At 39.7% G+C, this 22,469-nt stretch overlaps 1 protein-coding gene across 1 annotated transcript; it reads left to right on the top strand.

Moving 5' to 3' along the window:
- Positions 1–862: 862 nt before the first annotated feature.
- Positions 863–22,260, top strand: yipf6 (Yip1 domain family, member 6). The gene is made up of 7 exons (XM_052022120.1): positions 863–1,005; positions 4,261–4,389; positions 7,194–7,272; positions 8,302–8,344; positions 11,524–11,649; positions 15,037–15,212; positions 17,490–22,260. The coding sequence occupies exons 1-7, from the start codon at positions 931–933 to the stop codon at positions 17,606–17,608; spliced, it is 747 nt and encodes a 248-aa protein (XP_051878080.1). The 5' UTR covers positions 863–930; the 3' UTR covers positions 17,609–22,260.
- The last annotated feature ends 209 nt before the right edge of the window (positions 22,261–22,469 follow it).

Below are 22,469 nucleotides of genomic sequence, written 5' to 3'. Positions count from 1 at the left end.
CCCCCCCCCAACGACAGGCTGGGCGGGCACCCCCCCAAACGACAGGCTGGGCGGGCACCCCCCCCCAAACGACAGGCGGGGCGGGCACCCCCCCCCCCAAACGACAGGCTGGGCGGGCACCCCCCCCCCCAAACGACAGGCTGGGCGGGCACCCCCCCCCCAAACGACAGGCTGGGCGGGCACCCCCCCCCCCAAACGACAGGCTGGGCGGGCACCCCCCCCCCCAAACGACAGGCTGGGCGGGCACCCCCCCCCCCCCCAAACGACAGGCTGGGCGGGCACCCCCCCCCCCCCAAACGACAGGCTGGGCGGGCACCCCCCCCCCCCAAACGACAGGCTGGGCGGGCACCCCCCCCCCCAAACGACAGGCTGGGCGGGCACCCCCCCCCCCAAACGACAGGCTGGGCGGGCACCCCCCCCCCCCCCAAACGACAGGCTGGGCGGGCACCCCCCCCCCCCCAAACGACAGGCTGGGCGGGCACCCCCCCCCCCCCAAACGACAGGCTGGGCGGGCACCCCCCCCCCCCCAAACGACAGGCTGGGCGGGCACCCCCCCCCCCCAAACGACAGGCTGGGCGGGCACCCCCCCCCCCAAACGACAGGCTGGGCGGGCACCCCCCCCCCCCAAACGACAGGCTGGGCGGGCACCCCCCCCCCCCCCAAACGACAGGCTGGGCGGGCACCCCCCCCCCCCCCCAAACGACAGGCTGGGCGGGCACCCCCCCCCCCCCCAAACGACAGGCTGGGCGGGCACCCCCCCCAAACGACAGGCTGGGCGGGCACCCCCCCCCAAACGACAGGCTGTCCCCTCCCGCCACACAGACAGGGCGGTACTTCAGTGATGGAGGAGGTGGAGCACGGCCTTTACGCGCGGGTTAATGACGCATTTGATGGCGTCACAATAGTTGGGAGCTGTTGACTGTCGCGAGGATGACGTCGCCACTGGTCTCCACGTCAGCTGGGCCAAAGATGGCGGAGGCGGAGAGTGAATCCAAACAGCCGCTGGTGAGCCGAGTGATCGGGCAACGTCTCTGAAGGGATGGCGGGGGTTCAGGCGGGGGAGAGGATCCAGTGGCGGGGACGGATGATCCGCAGTCCCTCTGGGGTCTGACTCGCCTAGCGCCTGGTGGTGCGGGCTGTTGGGGGGGTCCCTTTCACTGGCTCCCCCCCCCCCCCACCCGATGCTCCGACAGGCGGGTTTATCGTGACAGTGAGGCAGCAGAGCCCGACCCGATCCCCCCCCCCTCGCTGCACTTCCCAGCCACAGACATGGGGGAAGTGACTCCTCTCAACTCCCACGCCGTGAACCGCCGCGGCACCTGCCCAACAGTTGGCTGTCGCGGGGGTTCGGTGAACGGTGCGTTTCGTTATCTCGCAGACAAGGATGCGACTGGAAGAACACAGATGCCGCTCCAGTATATTGCTGGGGCATGCTGCGTGCATGGATTTTGATTTAAGGTGGAAGATTGAGAAGTAATTTGATTGAGTTGTTTAAGGTAATTAAATCAGTTGATAGGATAGCGAGAGAGCAACTTTCTGCTGGGAGAATTCAGAACAAAAACTGTTCAGGTTTGATGCTAGAAAGCTTTTCTCCTTACAAAGTGATGTGGCTAGAGCAACTCCAAATTTGAAAACAGGTTTAAAGATTTTAGTTGGACAACAATGACAAATGTTATAAAACCTAAGGTGGGTGGATAAATAGAATTGAGTTGCTGATCAGTAGAAGCTTTTGGGATTTATGGGTCTATCCTTGTGTACCTATTCTTAAAGTCCAGATGTGGTGAGGCCAATTACAGCATCTCTACCACAGTGCTAGCTCAGATAAGTATTGCAAACTCAGTACAAAGTATGACTTATTCAAGTTCCTCCACTATTTCTATATCTAATATATTATTTGGATTAATGTAGGCAGCTACTGGGGCACTCAAACATTTACTCTCTTCTAGTTCTCTTCTAGCTCTTAAGTGCCAAGCCAGTTGATGTAGGTCAAAAAATGGTAGAATTGTACATCCTTCTCATGACTGTAGCTTCTTAATGGAGCTTCAAAGAATGACATGAGATGTGCAATCCCTTCTTTTCATCTGCTCATTCAAATCAATATGTGACAGCTGTTTATTTTATGTCAAGATCATTCCTGGAATGTGAGAGATGTGCATTTGCTTTCCTGCAAATGTGATTTGGCAATGCTACTGGAATCCCAGCTGCTGCTATAGGAAAGAAATAATGGGCAAAATACTGTGCTATTGTTCTGATGGCTAAGTTTACGTCTGAGTTACAGTATTCGTAATTGCATGGTTCCAGGTCTGTTGGCTGAGGTTAGCTGACATGGCAGTTAGAAAAATGCAATTATTTTCCAATGCCTTAGAACTGAACACGAAAGCCAGTAAGGACTCCTGTGCAATTGTTCTCCAGTTATCCCTTGAAGAAAAATTTCATGTAAACGTTAGATGATGGTAGATGAATTCAGGTTAGCTACGATGTTGTACTGTATTGGGGAATGATAATGAAGGGGAGATCATACATCCAACCCAGGATTCTTCAGAAACCAAACTTTTTAGGGGAAATGCTTCCATCAAACCTTAATGTAAATAGAATAGTTCTCAGCAATGATACTTTACAGCTGATCCCAGCTCAGAATCAGAGAAATTCATAGTATGGAAGAACCTATCTTGACGGAGGATTTAGAACTGCAGATTCAAAGCTACCTCCCACCACTTCGATTCATCATGTTTTCTTCTTTCAGACTATATCTTTTGTATGTTTGTGTCTATTATATTCTCACATGCAATATCCAACTTTACACTTGCATGTGTATTGGGCTTATTAAAAACTTATTTCTCTGAACTTCTGGTTCCTGATTTTGTTCTCCTGTCACTTTTGGACATTCACCTGCCTTGAAGAAATGTCTCAAATTGCTAAATATAACTTTTCTGCCAACTCCCTGACTTAGCTCAGCATTAACCACTGGATGAAGTTGCACGTTCATGTTGTTTGTGGCAGCCAAATATTGGAATGTCCCATAAGATCTAAAAAATGAGGTGCTATCTGAGTTGATGGTCCAGTTAAATTTTATAATATTGGTCCTTTTCACGGGATGTGGAGTGGTCAGTGAAGCTAACCGCTCTGTGTGAAACAGTTGAATCTTTTATAGCCATGATGGCTGATGACTTTTCCTTTTGATTTTCTCTGCCAGATCCTTTATTTTCAAATTTTTGGTGGGTACTGCTGTTCAAAATTCTAAAAGCTGCAATTATTCAAAGGAAAACAAAACTCTCATTGTAGATTGCTTTTGTAACTCTAGTTATTTTGGTCAGTCAACAAATACTGAATCGTGCAAAGTGAATCGTAGAACTTTGAAGCCTTGGTCTGTACTTGGGATTGTGTTTATTGTTACGTACCAGCAACAAAAGAAACACACTAAGCCATGGATAAGTGTCAGAAACTATTTTATTAGTAACTACTTATGATAAAAAGAAAAATAAAAGTAAAAATGTTAGAGTGTTAAAAGTAGATATTAAATGTTAGATATTAAACGTTAACCCCAAAACTAAACTTGAAGTGTGTGTGTGGCAAATTCCCAAACTCCAAGTCCAGGAATAGTTTTCAAAGTTCAGTTCAGCAAGTCATAAGGTGAAACGTGAGCAAAGGCTTCTGCAAAACCACCATTGACTGAAGAAGAAATGTAGAGAGAAAATAGAGGGAAATTATGAAATCCAAATGTTCCATGATGGAACCTATATCACACCTCAATCACTGATGATCTCTATTCCTTTGTTCCGAAGTATCTGCCACCCCAAAAGGCATTCGAGATGTGGCCGTCCGCACAAATACCTGTTTCCTTCTACAGGTTAACGACAAAGTGGACTCCACTGGATTATTCCAAAAATCCATATGTGGATTGTAGTGACGGACACAGTTATTGTTTTTAATCCATCGAGACAGAGACCAGCAGGCAGGGTGTCTCTCTCCCTCTCTCTCTTCTCTGACTGACTGCTCCAAAACGTCAGCATGTCGTTATCTCCTGTTGTTGTCATAATCACACCACACACACACACACACACACACACACACCTGTACTACATAATAGTACATAATAGTTACCTAATCTGTAACATTATCTTGGCATAATTGTTCAGAAATGTATTAACCAAGGAGGGAACCTAATTGCTCCTAGGCTGGCGTAGGGTTGGATTTGGGAAAAAGGATAACAACTAAAACCCATTAGTGGATTGTGAAGATAATCTAATTCTGGCATTACAGTTTTCAGATTTGGCTGATGTGTCGATATCAAATGATGTCCCTGTGGAGGGGCAAATCACAGTTCCTGTTAATTCCCAGTCACAAGAGGATGACTACTCCACTCTGGATGAACCTGTCAAGGAAACAATTGTAAGTATAATTGCACTTCTCCCTATCAGTCTTTTGCTGATGATGGTAATTCATGTTTGGATGTTGCTTCACCGAATGCTAAGTATTTTCTATCATCTTGTTCAACTGACCACATATGAGCGACCATTTAACTACGGGGAATATTCAAGATGTATCCAATCTTCACATTAAAAAAAATCCAGATGGTATTGTTGGGAAACAGTCAGTTGCAGGAAGCCTGTCTGTTTTTTTTTCAAAATCTATTCTTATTCTAAGATGCCAGTTGTAGAGTTGCAATTGGTATCTTCATTGTGATCAGCTAATTCAGCATGGACAACAGTAGAAAATGGGATGCACTCTGTATTGCTTTTGCTAACTATGTAATTGAGAGATCACTTTCTGCCCAAGCTTTATTAATTACAGTGTTGCTTTCACCTTGATTGATTCAAAAGCTCTGACTGGTTCTGAGAGGGACAAAGAGTTGTTGCAGGTGATGTATCCTGATTTTACGGTACAAACTAGCCCAGTTTTTTGATTGTCGTGCTTGATTGTAGTACGGTCTGAAGCTAACAAGTACTGTATTGCAAATAATTACAAGTCTTGTCATGTGTAGCTCACATCTCTTAATATATTGAGTCTTCCAACTGGTCTTTTATTTCTGTCTCTAATCTTCCCAAGAACCTTCTCCAACTATATTTTTTCTCCACATAATTGACGAAAAGCATTACAGTATTGATTCTGGTTCTAGAATAATTCAGTGCTTTGTAGGTAGTGCCAATTTTCATTTGTTTGTCCCCACTACCCCTTCCTCCCCTAAACCGTAGTCAACTAGAGTAAAGAGGTTTTTTTTTGGGCATGTAATATGAGTAAAACATGTATAGTTGTGTGTTTTTGGTGTTACTGGTGCTATAACAAATAGACAACAGGATTTTAGTTTGGCATGGCCATGGCCTTTAAAGGTTCAGTAATTTGATCAATTTGATTTTGAAACACTGGACTCCCTACACTACAAAAATGATGAATTTTTCCATGAATATTGTTAACTGAAGTTCATTTTAAACTTGCTATAGTTAAAGACGTAACAAATAATTTTTGCAATGAAATTGGATGGAGTTCAGCTTCCTGCACAAGGGCATTAAGTAGATTATTTGATGAAAATAATAGAAACCCAGAAATGATTTGGAAGCTGACATTTAAAGAAAGGGCTTGTACATAATAAGTCAAAACTAAATTAATAAAGTACATAATTCAGTTACATCAGAAAGTTAACTGCTTATGTTGTTTATTTAATGTTCATCACATGAAAGACTCCTTGCAGTGATAGTCATTGAATAAGAAGTAAACAGTATCTGGTTGTATTGAGTGGGGGAGCAGACAAATGTACAGTCAAATAGTTTTGCAGCCTTTGGCTTTCAGAGAGAGAAGTTGTTTTCTAATTGTGTAGTGGAGAAGGTGAGGAGTATTGGAATAAGCTGTGATGTAGATCTTGAGAGAAACCAAAATAATGCAAGGAGCCTTTTGGGAGGTACTTGAAGTTTACTTGGCAGGGGAAGAGACTACAGGAAGTGAGCTTGATTTTGTGAAATTGAAAACTGAACAGGACTTTGAAGGATACATCTGAGAAGTTACTGAAAGTGCAAGTATGGATTTGGTCATCAGGGAATGGATATGTGCTGAATGGGCAAAAAATATAAGGAAACAGTATATGTGATATTCTGATATATTGTTAAAATATCTTTATTAAGCTAGAAATTAAGTTGTACACCACTGGCTTAGAAATCAGTGTAGTACTTCTGAGGTTGATGTAGTAATGCTGGAGACTCTTGTTGCTAAGACTCCCACTGGTATTATTTCCATTTCAACCCTGTAGAGGTATTGGAGGTTATTACTCCTTCAGGGCTATATATAAGAAATAACTTTGGAATCAGTGTGGAGAAGTAGAGTTGGTTGTTAAATGGTATTTGAGCAAGAGAAACCAAAGAGCCAAATTTTGTCAGCACCCCTTGAAGAGTGGGTGGTTGGTTGTTAAACTTCCTTTCTTTAAAAAAAAGCAGCTGATACATTTTTGCTAGTTTGTTTGAGATATGTTTTCCTTGCATTATGTCATTTCCAAAGCTGCTTCATTGGCTGTAAATGCTTTATTGAAGCCCTGAGATTGAAAAGATCCAAAATAAATGCAAGACTTATTTACATATTTAAGGAAATGTCTTATACAAAACTGTTGAAGTGTTTCATTATGAGTTTATATGATATTTTGTAATGTTGGAATTGCATTGTATATAATTAACTTCAAAGTGAATTATTCTAGCTAAGGCAGGGTAAAATTAAGGACTTATTTTCTTCAGCAGAGAGGTCAGTAATTAGGGGGCATAGATTTGTTAATTAGCGGAAGAATAAGAAGGTGGTTGAGAAAAAAATGTTTTGCTTGGCAAGTGATGAAGTCTTGGAATTCACTGCCAGAAAGGCTGACGGAGGCAGAAATCCTCACTACCTTTTAAAGAGTACTTGGATGAGTAGTTGAAGAGCCATAACCTGTGTGGCTCTGGATCAAGAGCTACCAAGTGGATTAAGGTAGTGTCCATTTTTAACTTGATGGACCAGTTGGCCACCTCCTATGTCATAAATCTTTATGATTCTACTTTTTGCTTTTTTTAATACTTAAAAAAAATAGATTTTAATATTTCTGGATTCGGTGTTTTTCTTTAAATGTAAGCCATTCTATAATTAAAGTATTTTTCTCAGTCTTAGTTATGTTTGAAGTAAATGCATTAGTATGATTTCAAGTGTTCCTTGAAATAAATATTCTTTTCTCTTGTATTTTTCAGATGCGAGATCTAAAGGCTGTTGGGAAGAAGTTTGTTCATGTTATGTACCCTAGAAAGAGCAGTACTCTCCTTAGAGACTGTGAGTACTATGATTTGTTCATAGGAAAGGAGCCTTTTGCTGTGATTGTGTGGGTAAATCTAATGTCCTTATGAAGTTTGATTCCTAGTGAACTAGATGACCTTAGCCAAGATTGTGGTAAGACTTAACAGTTGGCATTACTGAATTTGTGTTGAGTTGCCTTAGGTAAGGGGGAATATAATGGGTGGGTGGAGGTTGTTTGGAATTGATAGTATTTAGTGATTTTTGGAAAGCAACACCGTGGAACCCAAAGTGTAGCTGTCACCCAGGCCAAACCTTGAACTGGATGTGAAAGGAAGCTATGAAAGTTACTGTGAAGGGGAAGTTAGGTAACGTAAGAGAGAAGGGTATAAATGATTACATTGATAGGATTAGATGAATATCAGTGGGATGGTGCTTATGTGGAGCATAAACATCATTCAGGATATCCTGGTTCAATGTCCTTTTCAGTATACTCTATACAATTATATGATTGAATGTGGTGCACGTTATTAATGAGGTTAATATGCATAAATATGTGTGAAAAGTTCAATAGTATTTGTATAGCTGGTTAATTTGGTACCTTTGTATTTATTTTACCTCAGTGGTTGACTGGAACCTGTATTGTGTGAACTAATTGGTAGAAACTGGGTAACAGGAGAATGCAGATAGTTTGGAATTTGGTCATAGTAGATCTAGAGCTCATCCTGTATGAATTTCTAGTACCAGAATACAAGCCAATTAGCCAGGTTAAATAAGAAGAAACTTGTTTTGGACTTGGAAGTATTTGGGGTCAAAAGTGATGTATGTGTCTAGATATGATCAACTTGATTTTTAAAAATTGAGGATGCTAGGTTCCAACCACCTTTTGTTGTTGAATTAGCTCCTTGGAGTCTGTCCCCAGAGTCTGGAATTTTTCCAATGGCAAACCAGGTGATGTCTTCACCATCTAAGTTGTCGGAGAGAGGATTTTGGCTAGTTTATTAAATTGTTGATTTTACAGAAACTCTGTATATGATTATGAATAACTCTTCTGTTTCTTCATTACAGGGGATCTATGGGGTCCTCTCATTCTATGTGTTTTGCTAGCAATGTAAGTAATGCACTGGTATAAGTCTTTGGATAATTATTGAATATAGACCCTGTCACATTAGAACATTAAATAGGAGCAGGATTAGGCCACTTGGGCCCTCAAACCTGCCCAGCTATTCAATATGATCTGCCCCAAGCCTCATCACCTCTTCTGTGCCAATTTTCCAAAGCCCTCAATTCCCTGTTCTTCCAAAAAATTATCTATTTCCTCTTTTAAAAACTGTCAATGATCGAGCATCCACAAGCCTGCACAGTAGAGAATTCCAGAGGTGCACCACCTTTTACAAAAAAGTTGTTTTTGCACACCTCAGTTTAAAATATCAGTTCTTGTAAATACATCTCCTTATTTGAGATTCTCTCATTAGGGGAAATATCTTGACTCCTACCCTTTCTTTCTCCCTTAGGATTTTTTGTTTCAATAAGGTCACTCCTTAGAGTACAGATCTAATTTCCTAAATCTCATCCCAGGAATTTGCCAAGGGAACTACTTTTAGACAGTCTCCAATGCCAGTGTACCCTTTCTTAAATAAAGGGACCAAAACTGTACACAGTAGTCCAGGCATGACCTCGCTAGTTCACTGTGCAGTTGCAACAATACTTCCCTGTTTCTAAAATCCAACCCTCTTGTGTTAAAGGCCAAAAGGAAGCATGTAAGGTCTAGGATGCTGAAATCAGACAGGGCCTTTTGAGGAATATAAAGGAAGCAGGAAAGAACTTAAACAGGGAATCGGAGGGCTGAAAGGGTCCATGGAATGTTCCTGGTGAGTAGAACTAAATAGAATCCCAAGACAAAAAAAGTAACTAGGAAGAGGGCAGGACCACTCAAGGATAAAGTTTATGCCTGGAGCCAGAGGAAATGGGTGAGGTACTATACGAGTGCTCAAAGATATTCACCAAGGAGAAGGATATGGAAGATAGTGAGATCAGTATGCTGGTATTCTAGGGCATGTTGATATCAAGAAGGAGGAGGTGTTGGGTCTCTTGAAGAGTATTAAGGTGGATAAGTCCCCAGTGCCTGAGGAGATCTATCCTAGATTATTGAGAGAGGTAAGAGAGGAGGTTACTCGGGCCTTAACAGAGATCTTTGTATTCTCCTTCGCCACAGACAAGGTCCAAGTGATTTGGAGAATAGCCAATGCTGTGCTTCTGCTTAAGAAGGGCAAGAGAGACAAACCAGGAAATTATGGCCAGTCAGCTTTGCATCAGTGGTAGGGAAATGTTGGAGAAGATTCTAAGGGATAGGATCTACTAACATCATGGTAAGCTGATCCAGAAGATCAAGGCACATGGGATCCATGGTTGCTGAATAGATTGGATTTAAAATTGGCTTGGTCATAGAATTCAGATGATAGTGGTGGAGGGGTATTATTTTGACTGGAAGTCTGTGACCAGTGGTGTTCCACAAGGATCGGTGCTGGGACCTTTGTTGTTTGTAATGTATAAAAATGATTTGGGCAAAAATGTTGGTGGGTTGATTAGTAGGTTTGCAGAAAACTCAAAATTGGTGGAGTTGTGGATAGTGTGAAAGGTTTGTCAAAGGATTCTGTATGATATAGACCACGTGGAAATGTGGACAGAGAAATGGAGTTTAATCCAGACAAGTGTAAGCTGTTGCAATTTGGGAGGTCAAATTTAAAAGGAAAGTATACAATAAATGGCAGAATTCTTAGGAGTATTGAGGTACAGAGGGATCTTTGGGTGCAAGCCCATAGCTCCCTAAAAGTGGCAAAAAAAGTAGAGTGGTAAAGAAGGCATACAGCATACTTGCCTTCATCAGTTGGGATGTTGAGTATAAAAGTAGGGAATTCATGTTGCAGCTGGATAAAACTTTGGTTAGGCCACATTTGGAAAATTGTGTGCAGTTATGGTCATCACTTTACAGGAAGGATGTGGAGACTTTGGAGAGGGTTCAGAAAAGGTTCACCAGGATGTTGCCTGGATTATAGAGTATTAGCTATAAGGAGAGGTTGGACAAACTTGGATTATTTTCTCTGGAGGCTGAGGAGTGATGTGATTGGAGTATGTAAAATCATGAAAGGCAGAGATAGGGTAGATAGTCAGAGTCTTTTTCCCAGGATGGAAATTTCAAACACTAGAGGGCTTGGCTTTAAGGTAAGAGGGGGAAAGTTTAAAGGAGACTTATATGGCAAGTTTTTTTTTACACTGAGTAGTAGGTACCTGGAACACACTGCCGGGGAGGTGGTGGAAGCGGGTACAACAGGAACATTTAAGTGGCATTTAGACAGGCACATGAACAGGCAGAGAATTGAGGAATATAGAACACATGCAGGCAGATGTGCAGTTTAAGTTGGCATCATGGTTGGCATAGTCATCATGGACTGAAGGGCCTCTTCCTGTGCTGTACTGTTCTATGCTGTAAGATGCCATTTGTCTTCCTAACCATTTGCTGCATCTGGCTGCTGACTTTCTGTGATTTGTGCACAAGAATGCCTAGATCCCTCTGTACTTCGCTCATCTACAAATCTTTTTCCATTCAGATATTAGTCTGCCTTTAAATTCCTCTTATCGAAGTTCAAGTCCTCACACTTTATCACATTAAATTCGATTTGCCGTGTTTATGCCCAGTCATTGAAGTTGTCTATATCTTATTGCAAAGTCCAAATATCTTCATTGCAACATGCCCACCTACCTATTTTCATGCCATCAGTAATCTTAGATACCTTGCACTCTGCGTGTTTCTCTGGGTCATTAATATAAATTGTAAATAATTGAAGGCCAAAAACCTATCCTTGCGGTTTTCCACAGTCTGTTTCTGGCCCTCCCTGCAGCTCTCTCATTTAGAATCTATGCAGCTGAATTTCTTGTCTGACCTGCTCTGTGTCAAGTATCTGTGTTCTGCATGCATGTGTCTTCTGTGTGTCTCTTCAGGTTTTGCTTATTGTTTCTGCCTCGCACATGGCATGCTTTTACAGATGCAATTTATTTCTCCAACTATTGGACTCTTTCCAGGGAAGATTTCCCCTTCCACCTTCCAATTCTAAGGTTGCTATGCTAATTATCTCAGCCCTTGCTATCAATTGCTTGCTTGAAAAACAGCAGGATGTTTGTGGGTCCTCTGTTTTAACTAGCCCTTAACCACATCCATGGTTAGCAAAAAAAAATCTGTAATTTCTGTTGATGCAACTTGGGGTGTATTATGATCTGTTATCTTTCTTGCAGGTTGTTACAGGGGAGCTCTGTTGAAAATAAGCACGATGGAGGCCCACAGTTTGCTGAGGTGTTTGTCATTGTGTGGTTTGGTGCAGTCATCATTACATTAAATTCCAAACTGCTTGGAGGCACGATGTAAGTTTTTTCTTCCTCTAGTTTCTCTAATCCTCTATAAAATTGCTGACTGTCACTTGACTGCAGTTCCACAGGCACCAGCAGCTCTCAAGTAGTTGTTCTTTGGGCCCTTGGGGAGTGGAGATTTTGGCTATTATTTTTTCCCTTACCAGCCTGAGGACATTGTGGTTTAGAAGTATTATCCTTATTGTATCATCCCTGGTGCAAATTAAGGATTGATTCTTTGATATTCTTGGTCTGTATAGCACAGTATCACATCAGGGTTGAATGCTTACTTACAGCAGTATCCTACTGCAATATTACATCCCTGTTTTTACGTTGGAATGACACTGTTTCAAGGAGTTGTTTTCTCATGTCTTGCTGTTTTACAAAGTCAATTTTCATAGGTTGTGTGGCATTGATTTGCAATGCCTTAAGCACCAATAAAAAATTCCACCTTAAGCCATTGATCTTTTTGTTGCTGCAGCAGCACTATTGTGGGAGCATGTGCTTTTCCAGAGCATGCAGGATTTCAAGTGAATGCTCTTATGTATCTGGGAAATACAGTTCACTGCTTTTGTACAGGCCTTGCTTACCAGTTCTTGCAGTTGGTCTATGGTCCAGGAGATCAGCTTAAAAAACTAGGAAACAAATTACTTGGGACAGAGTTATCTGAGCCCTTAGGAAAATATTTTTGCTCTGCTCTTCCTGTTTACTGCAGCCCAATCACTACTCGAACCTTTTTGCCACATTTAGATTTTATTCCTTCATCTCTTCCTCACTGATCTCGCATCATTCATTTTCTATAATCACGGTTTATCCAAATATACATCTTGACCACTTCCCATGCATTCACTCTGTTTCTCATCATGGTGAATTTTGAACCTAGTCTTTTGATTTCTAATCGCTTTACAGCTGCACATGGCTTTATTTCTCCAACAATTCCTCGAGCCCCACTTGATCCCCTGATCCTGATGCATCCTTCCCAATCTTTGCCATACCATTAGAGGCAGAGTCTTAGGTTACCTTGGCTTCCCTATCTGAAATGCCTTTTTGTAACCACTCTACGTCTTGACTCTTACCTATCTTCTTCCCAACTTCTTTCTGACCTATGATGCACTTTGGGATACCACCTTTGGATGTTGTCCTTGTTAAAGGTGGAAAATAAATGGGTTTTTATTTTATTACATTCACTGGTTCAGAAAAGTTGATGCCAGTACCAATAGCATTGACAGGATTCATATTTCATCTCGCATACTGGCCAGACTGCTCTTCCTTTTAGTAGTTAACTGAGCAAGGGTTGGAAGTGCTCTAGTCAAAGTCTAGATCTTCATATCCTTCTAATTATTAATTTGTGTAATAGGGGAAATGGAGTTGATGGGTGGTGCTTACTGCTGGAAAGATATTACAAAAAAATGTCAATTAATCTTGATGTTATCACATAAAGCTTGTGTCAATAATAAAGTGAATGCCACAGTTCTGTTTTGTATATCATTTCATGAGACTACATTGGTAGATAATGCCTGTTAACTTGGTTTAAGATCACATTCAGCCCTAAGTGAGCTGGTTGTAGGTTTGGACCCCAGTGTAAACATAAGCACATAATCTAAGATACTTGGGTCTAGTACTGAGGGTGTGCTGCATTGTCAAAGTGTTGTCTTTTAAATGAGACATTAAATTCAATCCGCTTGGATGGTCAGAAAAACTATATCTGAGTGTTGTATTCTGCTTCCAGATTTATTCCATTGATGTTGGTATTGTGACTGGGGATGATTTTCTGGGCGTATGTTCCCTTTGTTCACAGACTATCCTGTGCAACTTATCTGCTCAACCAGTATAGCTGAAAATTCATTATCTGATCACTTTGTCTTTGATGTATGTGGAGCTTTGCTGTATGTACATTGGCCATTGTATTTTTCATACTGCACCTTAGCAGTAACTATATCAACAGAAATTCTTTTTATTTATGTCCCTTAATAATGTGATGTATGCGTTTGGAGCCTGTGGGATTACATTGTGTACACTGCCACAGTGTGGCTGAAAGTAGGTATTGTACCATAGATTTTTGTTTATTCTGCTCTCTATTGCCCACAATTGGCATCATTAGCTAACTCAGCCCTATTGTATGGATTTTACTTCTGTTTTTTTGTTTTCTAGCAGTAAACATCTTTTTGAACAAAACATCAATCACACTTTGTGGCATTATCTCACATTAATCTTAAGAGATTTCTTATGCTTGCTAAATGGGTGTGATTATGTTTTCTATGGCAAACACTTTATATAAATGGAAGTTGTTGGATAGATGAACAAAATGTGGTACAGTGAACAGTAAGGATAATGATAGTCTTCTGGAGATACGTGGCAGATGCAATCTAATGCAGAGAAGTGCTAAGTGAATTTTGGGTAATGTAATGTGAAAGAATACAGTTCTAAAGCTGGTAGAGAAGTGGAGGGAAGTGTATGAAGGAAGGACGGCAGTTTAAACAAAGTTCTGGACTTGGTAAATTTAGGCACAGAGTACAAAGGGGAGGAGGTTATAGTGGACCTTTATAAAATGAGGGTTTGGTCACAACTTGATTCAGGCCACTGCAGTTTGGGGAGGATGTGAAGGCTTTGGAAAGATTTAATAGACTGGTTCCTTCTTGGAACATAAAGGTTGAGAAGAGTATGTGATAGAGTTGATAATGAACTAATGAAGGGTCTTGATAAAGAAGTTGATCCCATTGGTGGAAGACGTAAAAAAAAAACATAAAGGTCACTTCTTTAAAGTTATTGGCAAAAAAAAACAAAGCCAATGTGAGGAAAAACATTTTTTATGCAGTGAGGGTTTAACATTGGAATGCTTTGCCTGACAGATTGTTGGAGGCAAGTTCAGTCAGGGCTTTCAAGAGGGGTTAAGTCAATAACTGAAAGAAGAAAAGTTTGCAGGACTATCGTGAAAGGGCAGGGAAGTTGGACTACCTGTGTTGCTGTTACTGAGGGCTGAATAATGTCCCAAGCTGTTATCATTTCTATGATTCTTTAATCATGACCAGGAATCTTGCTGTTCTTTCCCATCCCATTTCCTACTGCCTTTTATGATCAAGAGTATTCCAATGCAGATTGTAGCATTTTTACTACCTTCCCAGATAGTAGCTTGACACAGAATGAGGAATAAAACAGGAGCCTGCCTGACTGGTATGGTTCAGCTCCATTCTTGAAAATTGATTTTATACCTGAGCTACTGAGGGAACCTCATAATCATGGAGGGATTATTTTTAAATTTATCTTATAATTTTAAATGAATGATAAAAGTCTCTTCTTGTTTAAAAATGGTACCAGGCAGAGCCTGAAAGCAAAAATGGAAAGGAAGCTCTGAAAAGGTTTAAGAGTGCAGTTCTGATAAGTTTATTTTTCTTGGCTTCCCAGCTCCTTCTTTCAAAGTCTGTGTGTGCTGGGCTATTGCATATTACCACTCACGGTAGCTTTGATAATCTGCTCTCTCATTCGGTTGGCTCCACACTCGAGCACTTCGGAAATCCCGATGGCAGTGGTTATAATTCGCTTTATTATCGTGCTGGCTGCATTTGGCTGGTCAACATTCGGTAAGTAATTGCCTTCTTTAACTGGATATTGCAGTAAATTAACAGGACATACTCAGTATCACTAAATAAACATCAAGTGGGAAATCAGACCTGATCCTATTTCCTGTTGGTATGCATTTGTAATGGCCGCATCACAAAAAATAGGATCAGAACCTGATTTCCCACTTTGGGCCCCCAATCCTGCCTTGCAGGGTTCCCAGCAGTTACTTTGGGGGAAAGAAAAAGATTGTGAGTAAATTGAAGAAGAGAATAATTACTAACAACATTTATTGTATTGGAACTTGTTTTCTTGGCCATTGAAATTAGAACTTAGACACTTGTAGTTCAGAATGCTTGGAACAGATATTGGAATTAAAGCTGATGAATAAAAATTTGTCATTCAAGCCCCAGTTTGATGAGCTGTGAGGAAAAAGAAATTTCAGTAGACCAATTGTCCAGATGAATGATCAAAACATTCCAGAAAAGATTAGATTTAAAAAAATATGGAAAATAGACACCACATTTTTGACATTTGAACTAAAAGTTTAACTTAAGAAGGAAATAATTATGTTAAAACTGTTCCTTCCAGAGATTGAAATGCAAAATTGGCCTGGAATTACACATATTAAATTTATCTCTGATTCTTTTAAAATAATAGTGCAGCAGGGGCTTGATCTCCTCATTTGGGAGATTTTGCCGTGGATTCTTGGAACTGTTCTTTTTTCCTTTTGGCATTTGTTAAGAATGTTCTTAGTGGTATCCTGGCCACTGCCCTCTTTTGGATGCTTGATCTATGTAATCTAGAGTTAACCAATTATACAGATAGGGTAAAAAAAAATACACTTCCAGTGAAACAAGTCCACCCATTACATTATGACATGTTTATGTAGAGTTTAAGAAAATATTTATCATCCATATGTAATCCTGTCATGTATTATGCACTTTTTCACTGAATTGCTACAGTACCTATTTTGCTTTGATCATGTTTTTACTATATTCTTGTAATACCTGATTTTAAACTGTTGATGATGCCTTTTGCTGTTACTGATTAACTGAATACATTGGTGTTTTATTGGTATTTTAATTAACTACACCCCAGCTCACTTGAAAACCCATTGCTCATTCAGTCTGGGTGCGATCCACATACTGTTAGTCCAAGTTGACAGAGCTTAAAACAGGTTGGAAAGTCAAGCTATTGGAAATCTCAAATATATGCAGGTGTGTTATTTTAACCAGCTAAAAGTGTACATCTTTCCAATGCAAATCCAGTGCAAATCAAAATCATAAATTGTGTTCTTCGTGACAATTGTTCATTATCTATCCTTGATCACCTAACAGCTTTTGACACATTTTAATACCTATTTTTCTTCAACAATTTTCCTTCTTTGACCAGCTAAATGGTGATACTCCTACTTTATTCCCTTTATGCTTACTAAATCATAGCATTGGGTTCTGTGAACTTGCCTGATTATTGTCAGGTTAAGTCTACAATGGAGATTGATTGGGTGTCTAGGTTCTGAGCCTACATTGCCAGAAGCATCATCTTGGAGACATTAGTAGTATTGCACTTACTGAGGATATTCTTAAGGGAAAAGAGATTTAATCTGAGAGCAAAGTAGGATTTTCCTGTTGGGTGATAACAGTGTCATAAGTGAGATGGTTATGGCCAGGAAAATTAAAAGCTCGATCTGCATTCAGGTGGGATGGTTATGGAGAGAGAACTTGGATTTTAAGGTTCTAAGAACTTGGTTATGGAGAGAGAACTTGGTTAACTATGGATGCTAGTCCTGATCAATGCATTGACACTACTGGAAAGTTTGTGCGAGAGGCAACCAGGTATTCTTTGCAATCACAGATATTTTTCACGATCCAAGCGCCTGACTACACTTAATGAAAAGTGTTAACTTGTTACATATTGGAGGCTTGTGGTGTTCTCTCCCAGCAGTTGATCCACCACTCGAAGACGGTTCAGCAAAGTGAAATTTGAGGAAAAAGCTGAAATAAAAGAATGAAAATCCAAAAATGATTAAAGAAAGAAATAGCATTATTAAGTTATACAGAAATATTATATGGAAAATAAAGCACAAGTTATGTACTTTGCTGCTGGAATTGAGACCATCTGAAGCACCTACCAGTTGGCATCTTCAGAGCTGGATTGAACTGGGGACAATGCCTATCATTTTTGCATGGGATATCTCACAATGGGTTTTTTGGTCAAAGTTCAACAAAAATATAATCAGAGCCATCTCTTTTTTTCATTAATATACATGTTCTCATTATGTTTCTTTTCTTTTCTAGCCTCAACAGCATTTCTGGCTGATAGCCAGCCACCAAATCGCAAGGCCCTTGCTGTTTACCCAATATTTCTTTTCTACTTTGTGATCAGTTGGATGATCATCTCCAATGCATCTGCATGAGGGGCAAATTATCTTCAAAGTGAGGACGATGAAACATGAATGATTTAAAATCATTTCTGTATGGTTTTTGGAGACTGTTTATTTGAGAGGCAGCCCGCTATGCAGCAGAGGGATCAAGAATTCATTGATATTTAGTTTGTATATTATTGAATGTACAGTGATTCTTACAACCTGTAAAAGAGGTGATTAATTGAACTGTTGGACTCTGGGGGAAATTTATTAATTGAAGCTGTGGAATTGCAGTTAGAGACTCTTAGAGAACAGAATTATATTATTCTTTTGGTTCTATGCATTAGATTATTTTTTCTCAAATGTGAAAGAATTTAACAGGAATTGAAATCTGATTATCTACTCCCAAAACATTTTTAATTTATTGTGTTACATGAAGGTTGTATTTAAGAAGGTTGATTTGAGTTTTCTGTTGGAATTTACTTGGAAACTTCCTTAAATGCATTACTCAAGCTAAACATACAGACCATTAAGATCCAAGTTTCCATCGTGGTCCAAACTAAGGTAGCTGACCTCAGCTGATACACCAGTAGATATTATTTATTGGCCTTGCTGTGATTAACTAAATAGTGGGAAGTCAGGCATAATCTGTTGACCAATCAGCGACCTTTACGATCTACGTGTCAGGATAGGTGAGAAGTTGATAAATCTGGTGAATTTTACTACCTTAGTACATACATGGAATGGAAATTTTTACTATGTGTTGGGGGATCTTGGTTGCACACAGTTATACCCCGTGAATATTTGGTGCCTTCCAGATATGGATAAATTGGGAATGGAATGTTTTGTTTGGAGGTGCCATTCTGCTGTGATACATGGGGCAAAGTTGAAAAAGTATGAACTTGACCTGGATACAGAGCCAGGTTAAATAATTGGAGTGGAGGTTCTATTCAACACTTATGGGATGGAAATTGGAAAATTAAACATCCTTGCATCTTTGGATTTTTTAAAAATCTGTACCATTTTAGATGTACAATTTCACTGTCACCTCTTCTGAATCAAAGATAAGTAAAAGTTCTTTCTTCAAGAAAACCTGTAGGATTAATATGCCAGTCTATGGTATGATTCATTCTCAAGAAACTGTCACTCTCTGAGATGAGAACTTGAGAAACTTTGAATAATATAGAGCAAAACAGGCTTTACTGGTCCAATAGAACCATTTTGTTGGCAATTTTTCTGAAGACCATTGTGCATATTTTGAAAATGAAATCATTGAAAACTTCTCCTTTCACTTATGGAGTCACGGTGAAGGGCTGAGTAATACACCCATCACACACTAATGGTTTATAAGCCATGTCTTTTTGTTGCTGTGAGGATCAATGTGAAATGAGTATTGGGGGTGCCAATTCAGTGCCTCATCTCCACGAGTCTAAAGCACAATGCTAATCTGTATTTAAAGTTGGAAACTCCTCCTCAGAGATTTCCAGAATGGAAGAATTGCCACACGGTTACAAGACACCTCTGTACTGCATTGTTGGAGCAGAGCAAATCTGATGTAGGAGATTCTAAGATCTGAAGTGGAAATTTTAGCACTTTCTTCATTAACGTACAAAGTGGAGCTTATGTTAACATTCCACTTAATCACATTGAAATTTGTATGTGTAATTCTGGGTAATTGTTTTATGTGCTAGCACATCAGCAACTGTTTTCTAGAACATGCACTACAATTTTTGATTATACACAGTGGTTTGTTTTATCAGTTGTTTCAGTATTCCATAGGCACTAAATAATGGTATTTCATTAATGACTGCTGCCAGAATAACTTTGAATGGGGAAGCTTTGTGTAACAATGTAAGGATTGTTGAACTTTATTGCAGCCAAACTACTAAAGGGTGTAGAAAAAGCAAGCCTTAATATAGAAAGACAACCTACTATATAAGGGCACAATTGAAAAATGTAGATGAACTGAGATATTTTGGTGTTCAGAGCTTTAAAGGTGCACCACAGTTGATAAATAAATTATTTGTTTCCATATTCTGCCATTTTATGTTGAAACACAAAGAAACCATTCTATAACTTTATACCACACTAGTAAATCCTCAATTGGAATATAGTGGATAATCCAGACAGGAATGATGTGAAGGCCTTAGAAGGGGTACAGAGGAGATCTATCTGGATGTTTCCAGGGAATGTGACTTCAATTATGAGAAGTTGGAAGATTTAAGACAGATAAAATTACAAGGTGACCTAATAAATGTTTTTAAGGTGTCAGAGTTTTGATGGAATTGGTAGAGAAAAAAAACTGGCTAAGATGTCAAAGATTAAAATTCAATGCTAAAATATCTGAAGGGAGATGAGGAAGGATATGTTGCTGTTGTTTGGATCTGGAATACCTTATGTGAAAAGATGGTGGATCTTCTGAAAATATATTTAAGGAAGAGTTGGTTAGCCAGTTGACATGAGCAAATAACAAGGTTAAGATCAAAAGCAGAGCTGTGAGAATAAGCATGATGGTCCTTCCACTGTCCACGAGCACGTCTTCTCCAACCATTCCATGATCTCTAAGTTTGCATAGATCTAACTTTGGATTGAGATGTATTTATCTGCTGTGTAAACTATAAATTGATTTAATATGTTTTTATTAATCAGAGTTTCATCCTGAGGCAGATTAAGCATATAACAGATTTGAGAACAGCAATCGCTTGTCTTTTGTCATGGGACAGAAATTTCATAACTACAGTGACATCCTGTGGAAGGAATAAAACTTCTATTCCCTGAAACCTATCTATACATGTAAAGATAAATTACTTGAATATATTTTGTTTATTTAGGAGCTTAGAAACCAGAAGGGGCCATTTGTCCACTCAAGTGTGCTCCACCAATCATTTAGGTCTTTACATCAATTTTTTTTAACTTGATGTATTCTAAATTAGTTAATATTCTTGTTTAACAAAACTCTGACCTTCATCTTGAACAATTCAACAATATTTTAGGGAGAGAGATCCAGATTTCCCCTATGCTTTATATGGGAGAAAGAAACCGCTTTCTTAATTCAATCCAATTTTAAATTCCTTTTACCATATTGAAATTTTTAATTCAATTTAAGGTTAAATTCCAATATTTTGTGGTTATCCTGGACTCCCCCAGCAGAAAAAAATTGTGTTTCGCCTTAATTGTCCAAATCCAACTGAATAGTAACAAAATTAAATAAAGTGTTCTCATGAAGTAACCCTTTAACCTTGGTATAATTCTAGTGGGTGTGCATTCCTGGATGCCTACATCTGTTTGCTCCTCTAGAGCTTTTAATCTCTCACCGTTTCAAAAGTATCGTACTTGCCTCTTTTGGCTCCAGTTATAAACATTTTCTCATTGTAAAGTTTTGCATAGCAGAAATCCCGATCTCTCTCCCAAAACAAACTGTTGAAATGTTCAAGATGAAGGTCAGCGGAGTTTTGTTAAACAAAAATGTTAACTGTGTTGCTGAATATTCCTGTGGCTCCATGGTCATGATGATGTAAAAGACTTAGAATTGACACTGAATAATAAAAAAAATTTTGCACTTAATGCCGTTGAATGGTGGAATTACACCTCCCTTCATCACTCGTGTGTTTGATAATTTTTTCCATTAAATAACAGCTGTATCCAAGTTCCTTTCTAGTGGAAGAAAATCTGGGGAAAGAATTGGCTATATTTGATGACTTGGACAAAAGAGTTCATGAAGCAAATTTTCTTGCATCAACCTGGTCAAAGCCATTATAGAGGATGAGGAAAATTATTCTTGCAACACAGTTTCAATGATGGCTACATATAGGATGTAACCTTATCAATAATTGGGAACACGTTCAATAAACTTGTGGTTTGTCATATCCTTAAATAGTGACACTTGAACTGTAAAGACCCAGTGCATTGAGTTGCATCTGTTGAGAATTTTTTGAACTATTATATCATTAATATTGGATGCACTGGTTGATTTTGTTTTTTTGGTGCTGGTGACTTATGAGTATGACCGACATTGCTTATTTCCATCCCCCAGCCATCCTTACAGCGTATTGGCACCAATATGGTAAATATGCTGGGGACAACATTGTAGATGAAAACTGAAGATATGACCAATAAAGTTGGTTAGTGAGGTGGCACGTGACAGGGTTGGTTTCAATTTCCAGATATTCTATGTTATTTTTCTTCTGTTTTTTCTGTGCGGAGGAGGGATGGGTAGGGATCAGGACTTTCCTTTCTACAAGTATGGAATCAAGATAAGAATCTGTAAGTTGTGCAACAAATGGGGATGGTGCCTCTGGTATTTGCAGGGAGTCTTTTTGAATTTCTGAAGCCTTAATGCAACTTGAAATTTTTGTTGTAAATACTTGCACATTGTGTGTTTGTAGATTTACTACTCCAGGATGGGAAATAATTTTCTCCCTCTTATTTGTCTGCTTTTAATGTAAGTGTTTGCTTTTAATGTGGTTGAATCTGGAGCTTTCTTTTTGTTTTGGTTTGCACTTGTCTTTGGGGGGAAAATGTGCAGCTTTTCAACTGCTTTAATACAGATGGAAATAAGAAAAGAAACTTTGTTGCTGTGTTCTATTGCAATACACCCTCAAGAAGATCAAATTCTTGCTACCTAGATGGACATGCACAAAAAAGATTGTGTTCACTTTCACTTCCGAATCCCACTGGTGGTTCAGTTGCACAATATAATGTTTAATGATATTGGATGGTGTGGACTGAGAAGGGCCAGGAATATTTCTCAGTCATTGTTCAGGTAAGTGGATTGAATTTGGTGCACGTGTATCCTCTGTGTACCTGGGTTGTGAAGGGGAAAAATAATTCCTATTATTGCTCCATATGTGTTTATTGGCTGTAGGAAGGATCAGGCTCGACTCTGGTGCTGTGCATGGTTGGGGGAAAAGGA

The sequence above is a fragment of the Pristis pectinata genome, chromosome 8 (genome assembly GCF_009764475.1).
Source record: "Pristis pectinata isolate sPriPec2 chromosome 8, sPriPec2.1.pri, whole genome shotgun sequence".
Lineage (NCBI taxonomy): Eukaryota > Metazoa > Chordata > Chondrichthyes > Rhinopristiformes > Pristidae > Pristis > Pristis pectinata.
Note: the sequence above shows the minus strand (reverse complement) of the source record. Positions and strands in the feature narration are given on the sequence as shown.

What these genes read in the sequence shown, in the direction of transcription:
- yipf6 (XM_052022120.1), top strand. Translation starts at nt 931, where the DNA reads ATGACGTCGCCACTGGTCTCCACGTCAGCTGGGCCAAAGATGGCGGAG. An exon ending in AACCTGTCAAGGAAACAATT is followed by an intron (nt 4,390 to 7,193) that starts GTAAGTATAATT and finishes TGTATTTTTCAG; the next exon opens with ATGCGAGATCTAAAGGCTGT. An exon ending in CAGTACTCTCCTTAGAGACT is followed by an intron (nt 7,273 to 8,301) that starts GTGAGTACTATG and finishes TCTTCATTACAG; the next exon opens with GGGATCTATGGGGTCCTCTC.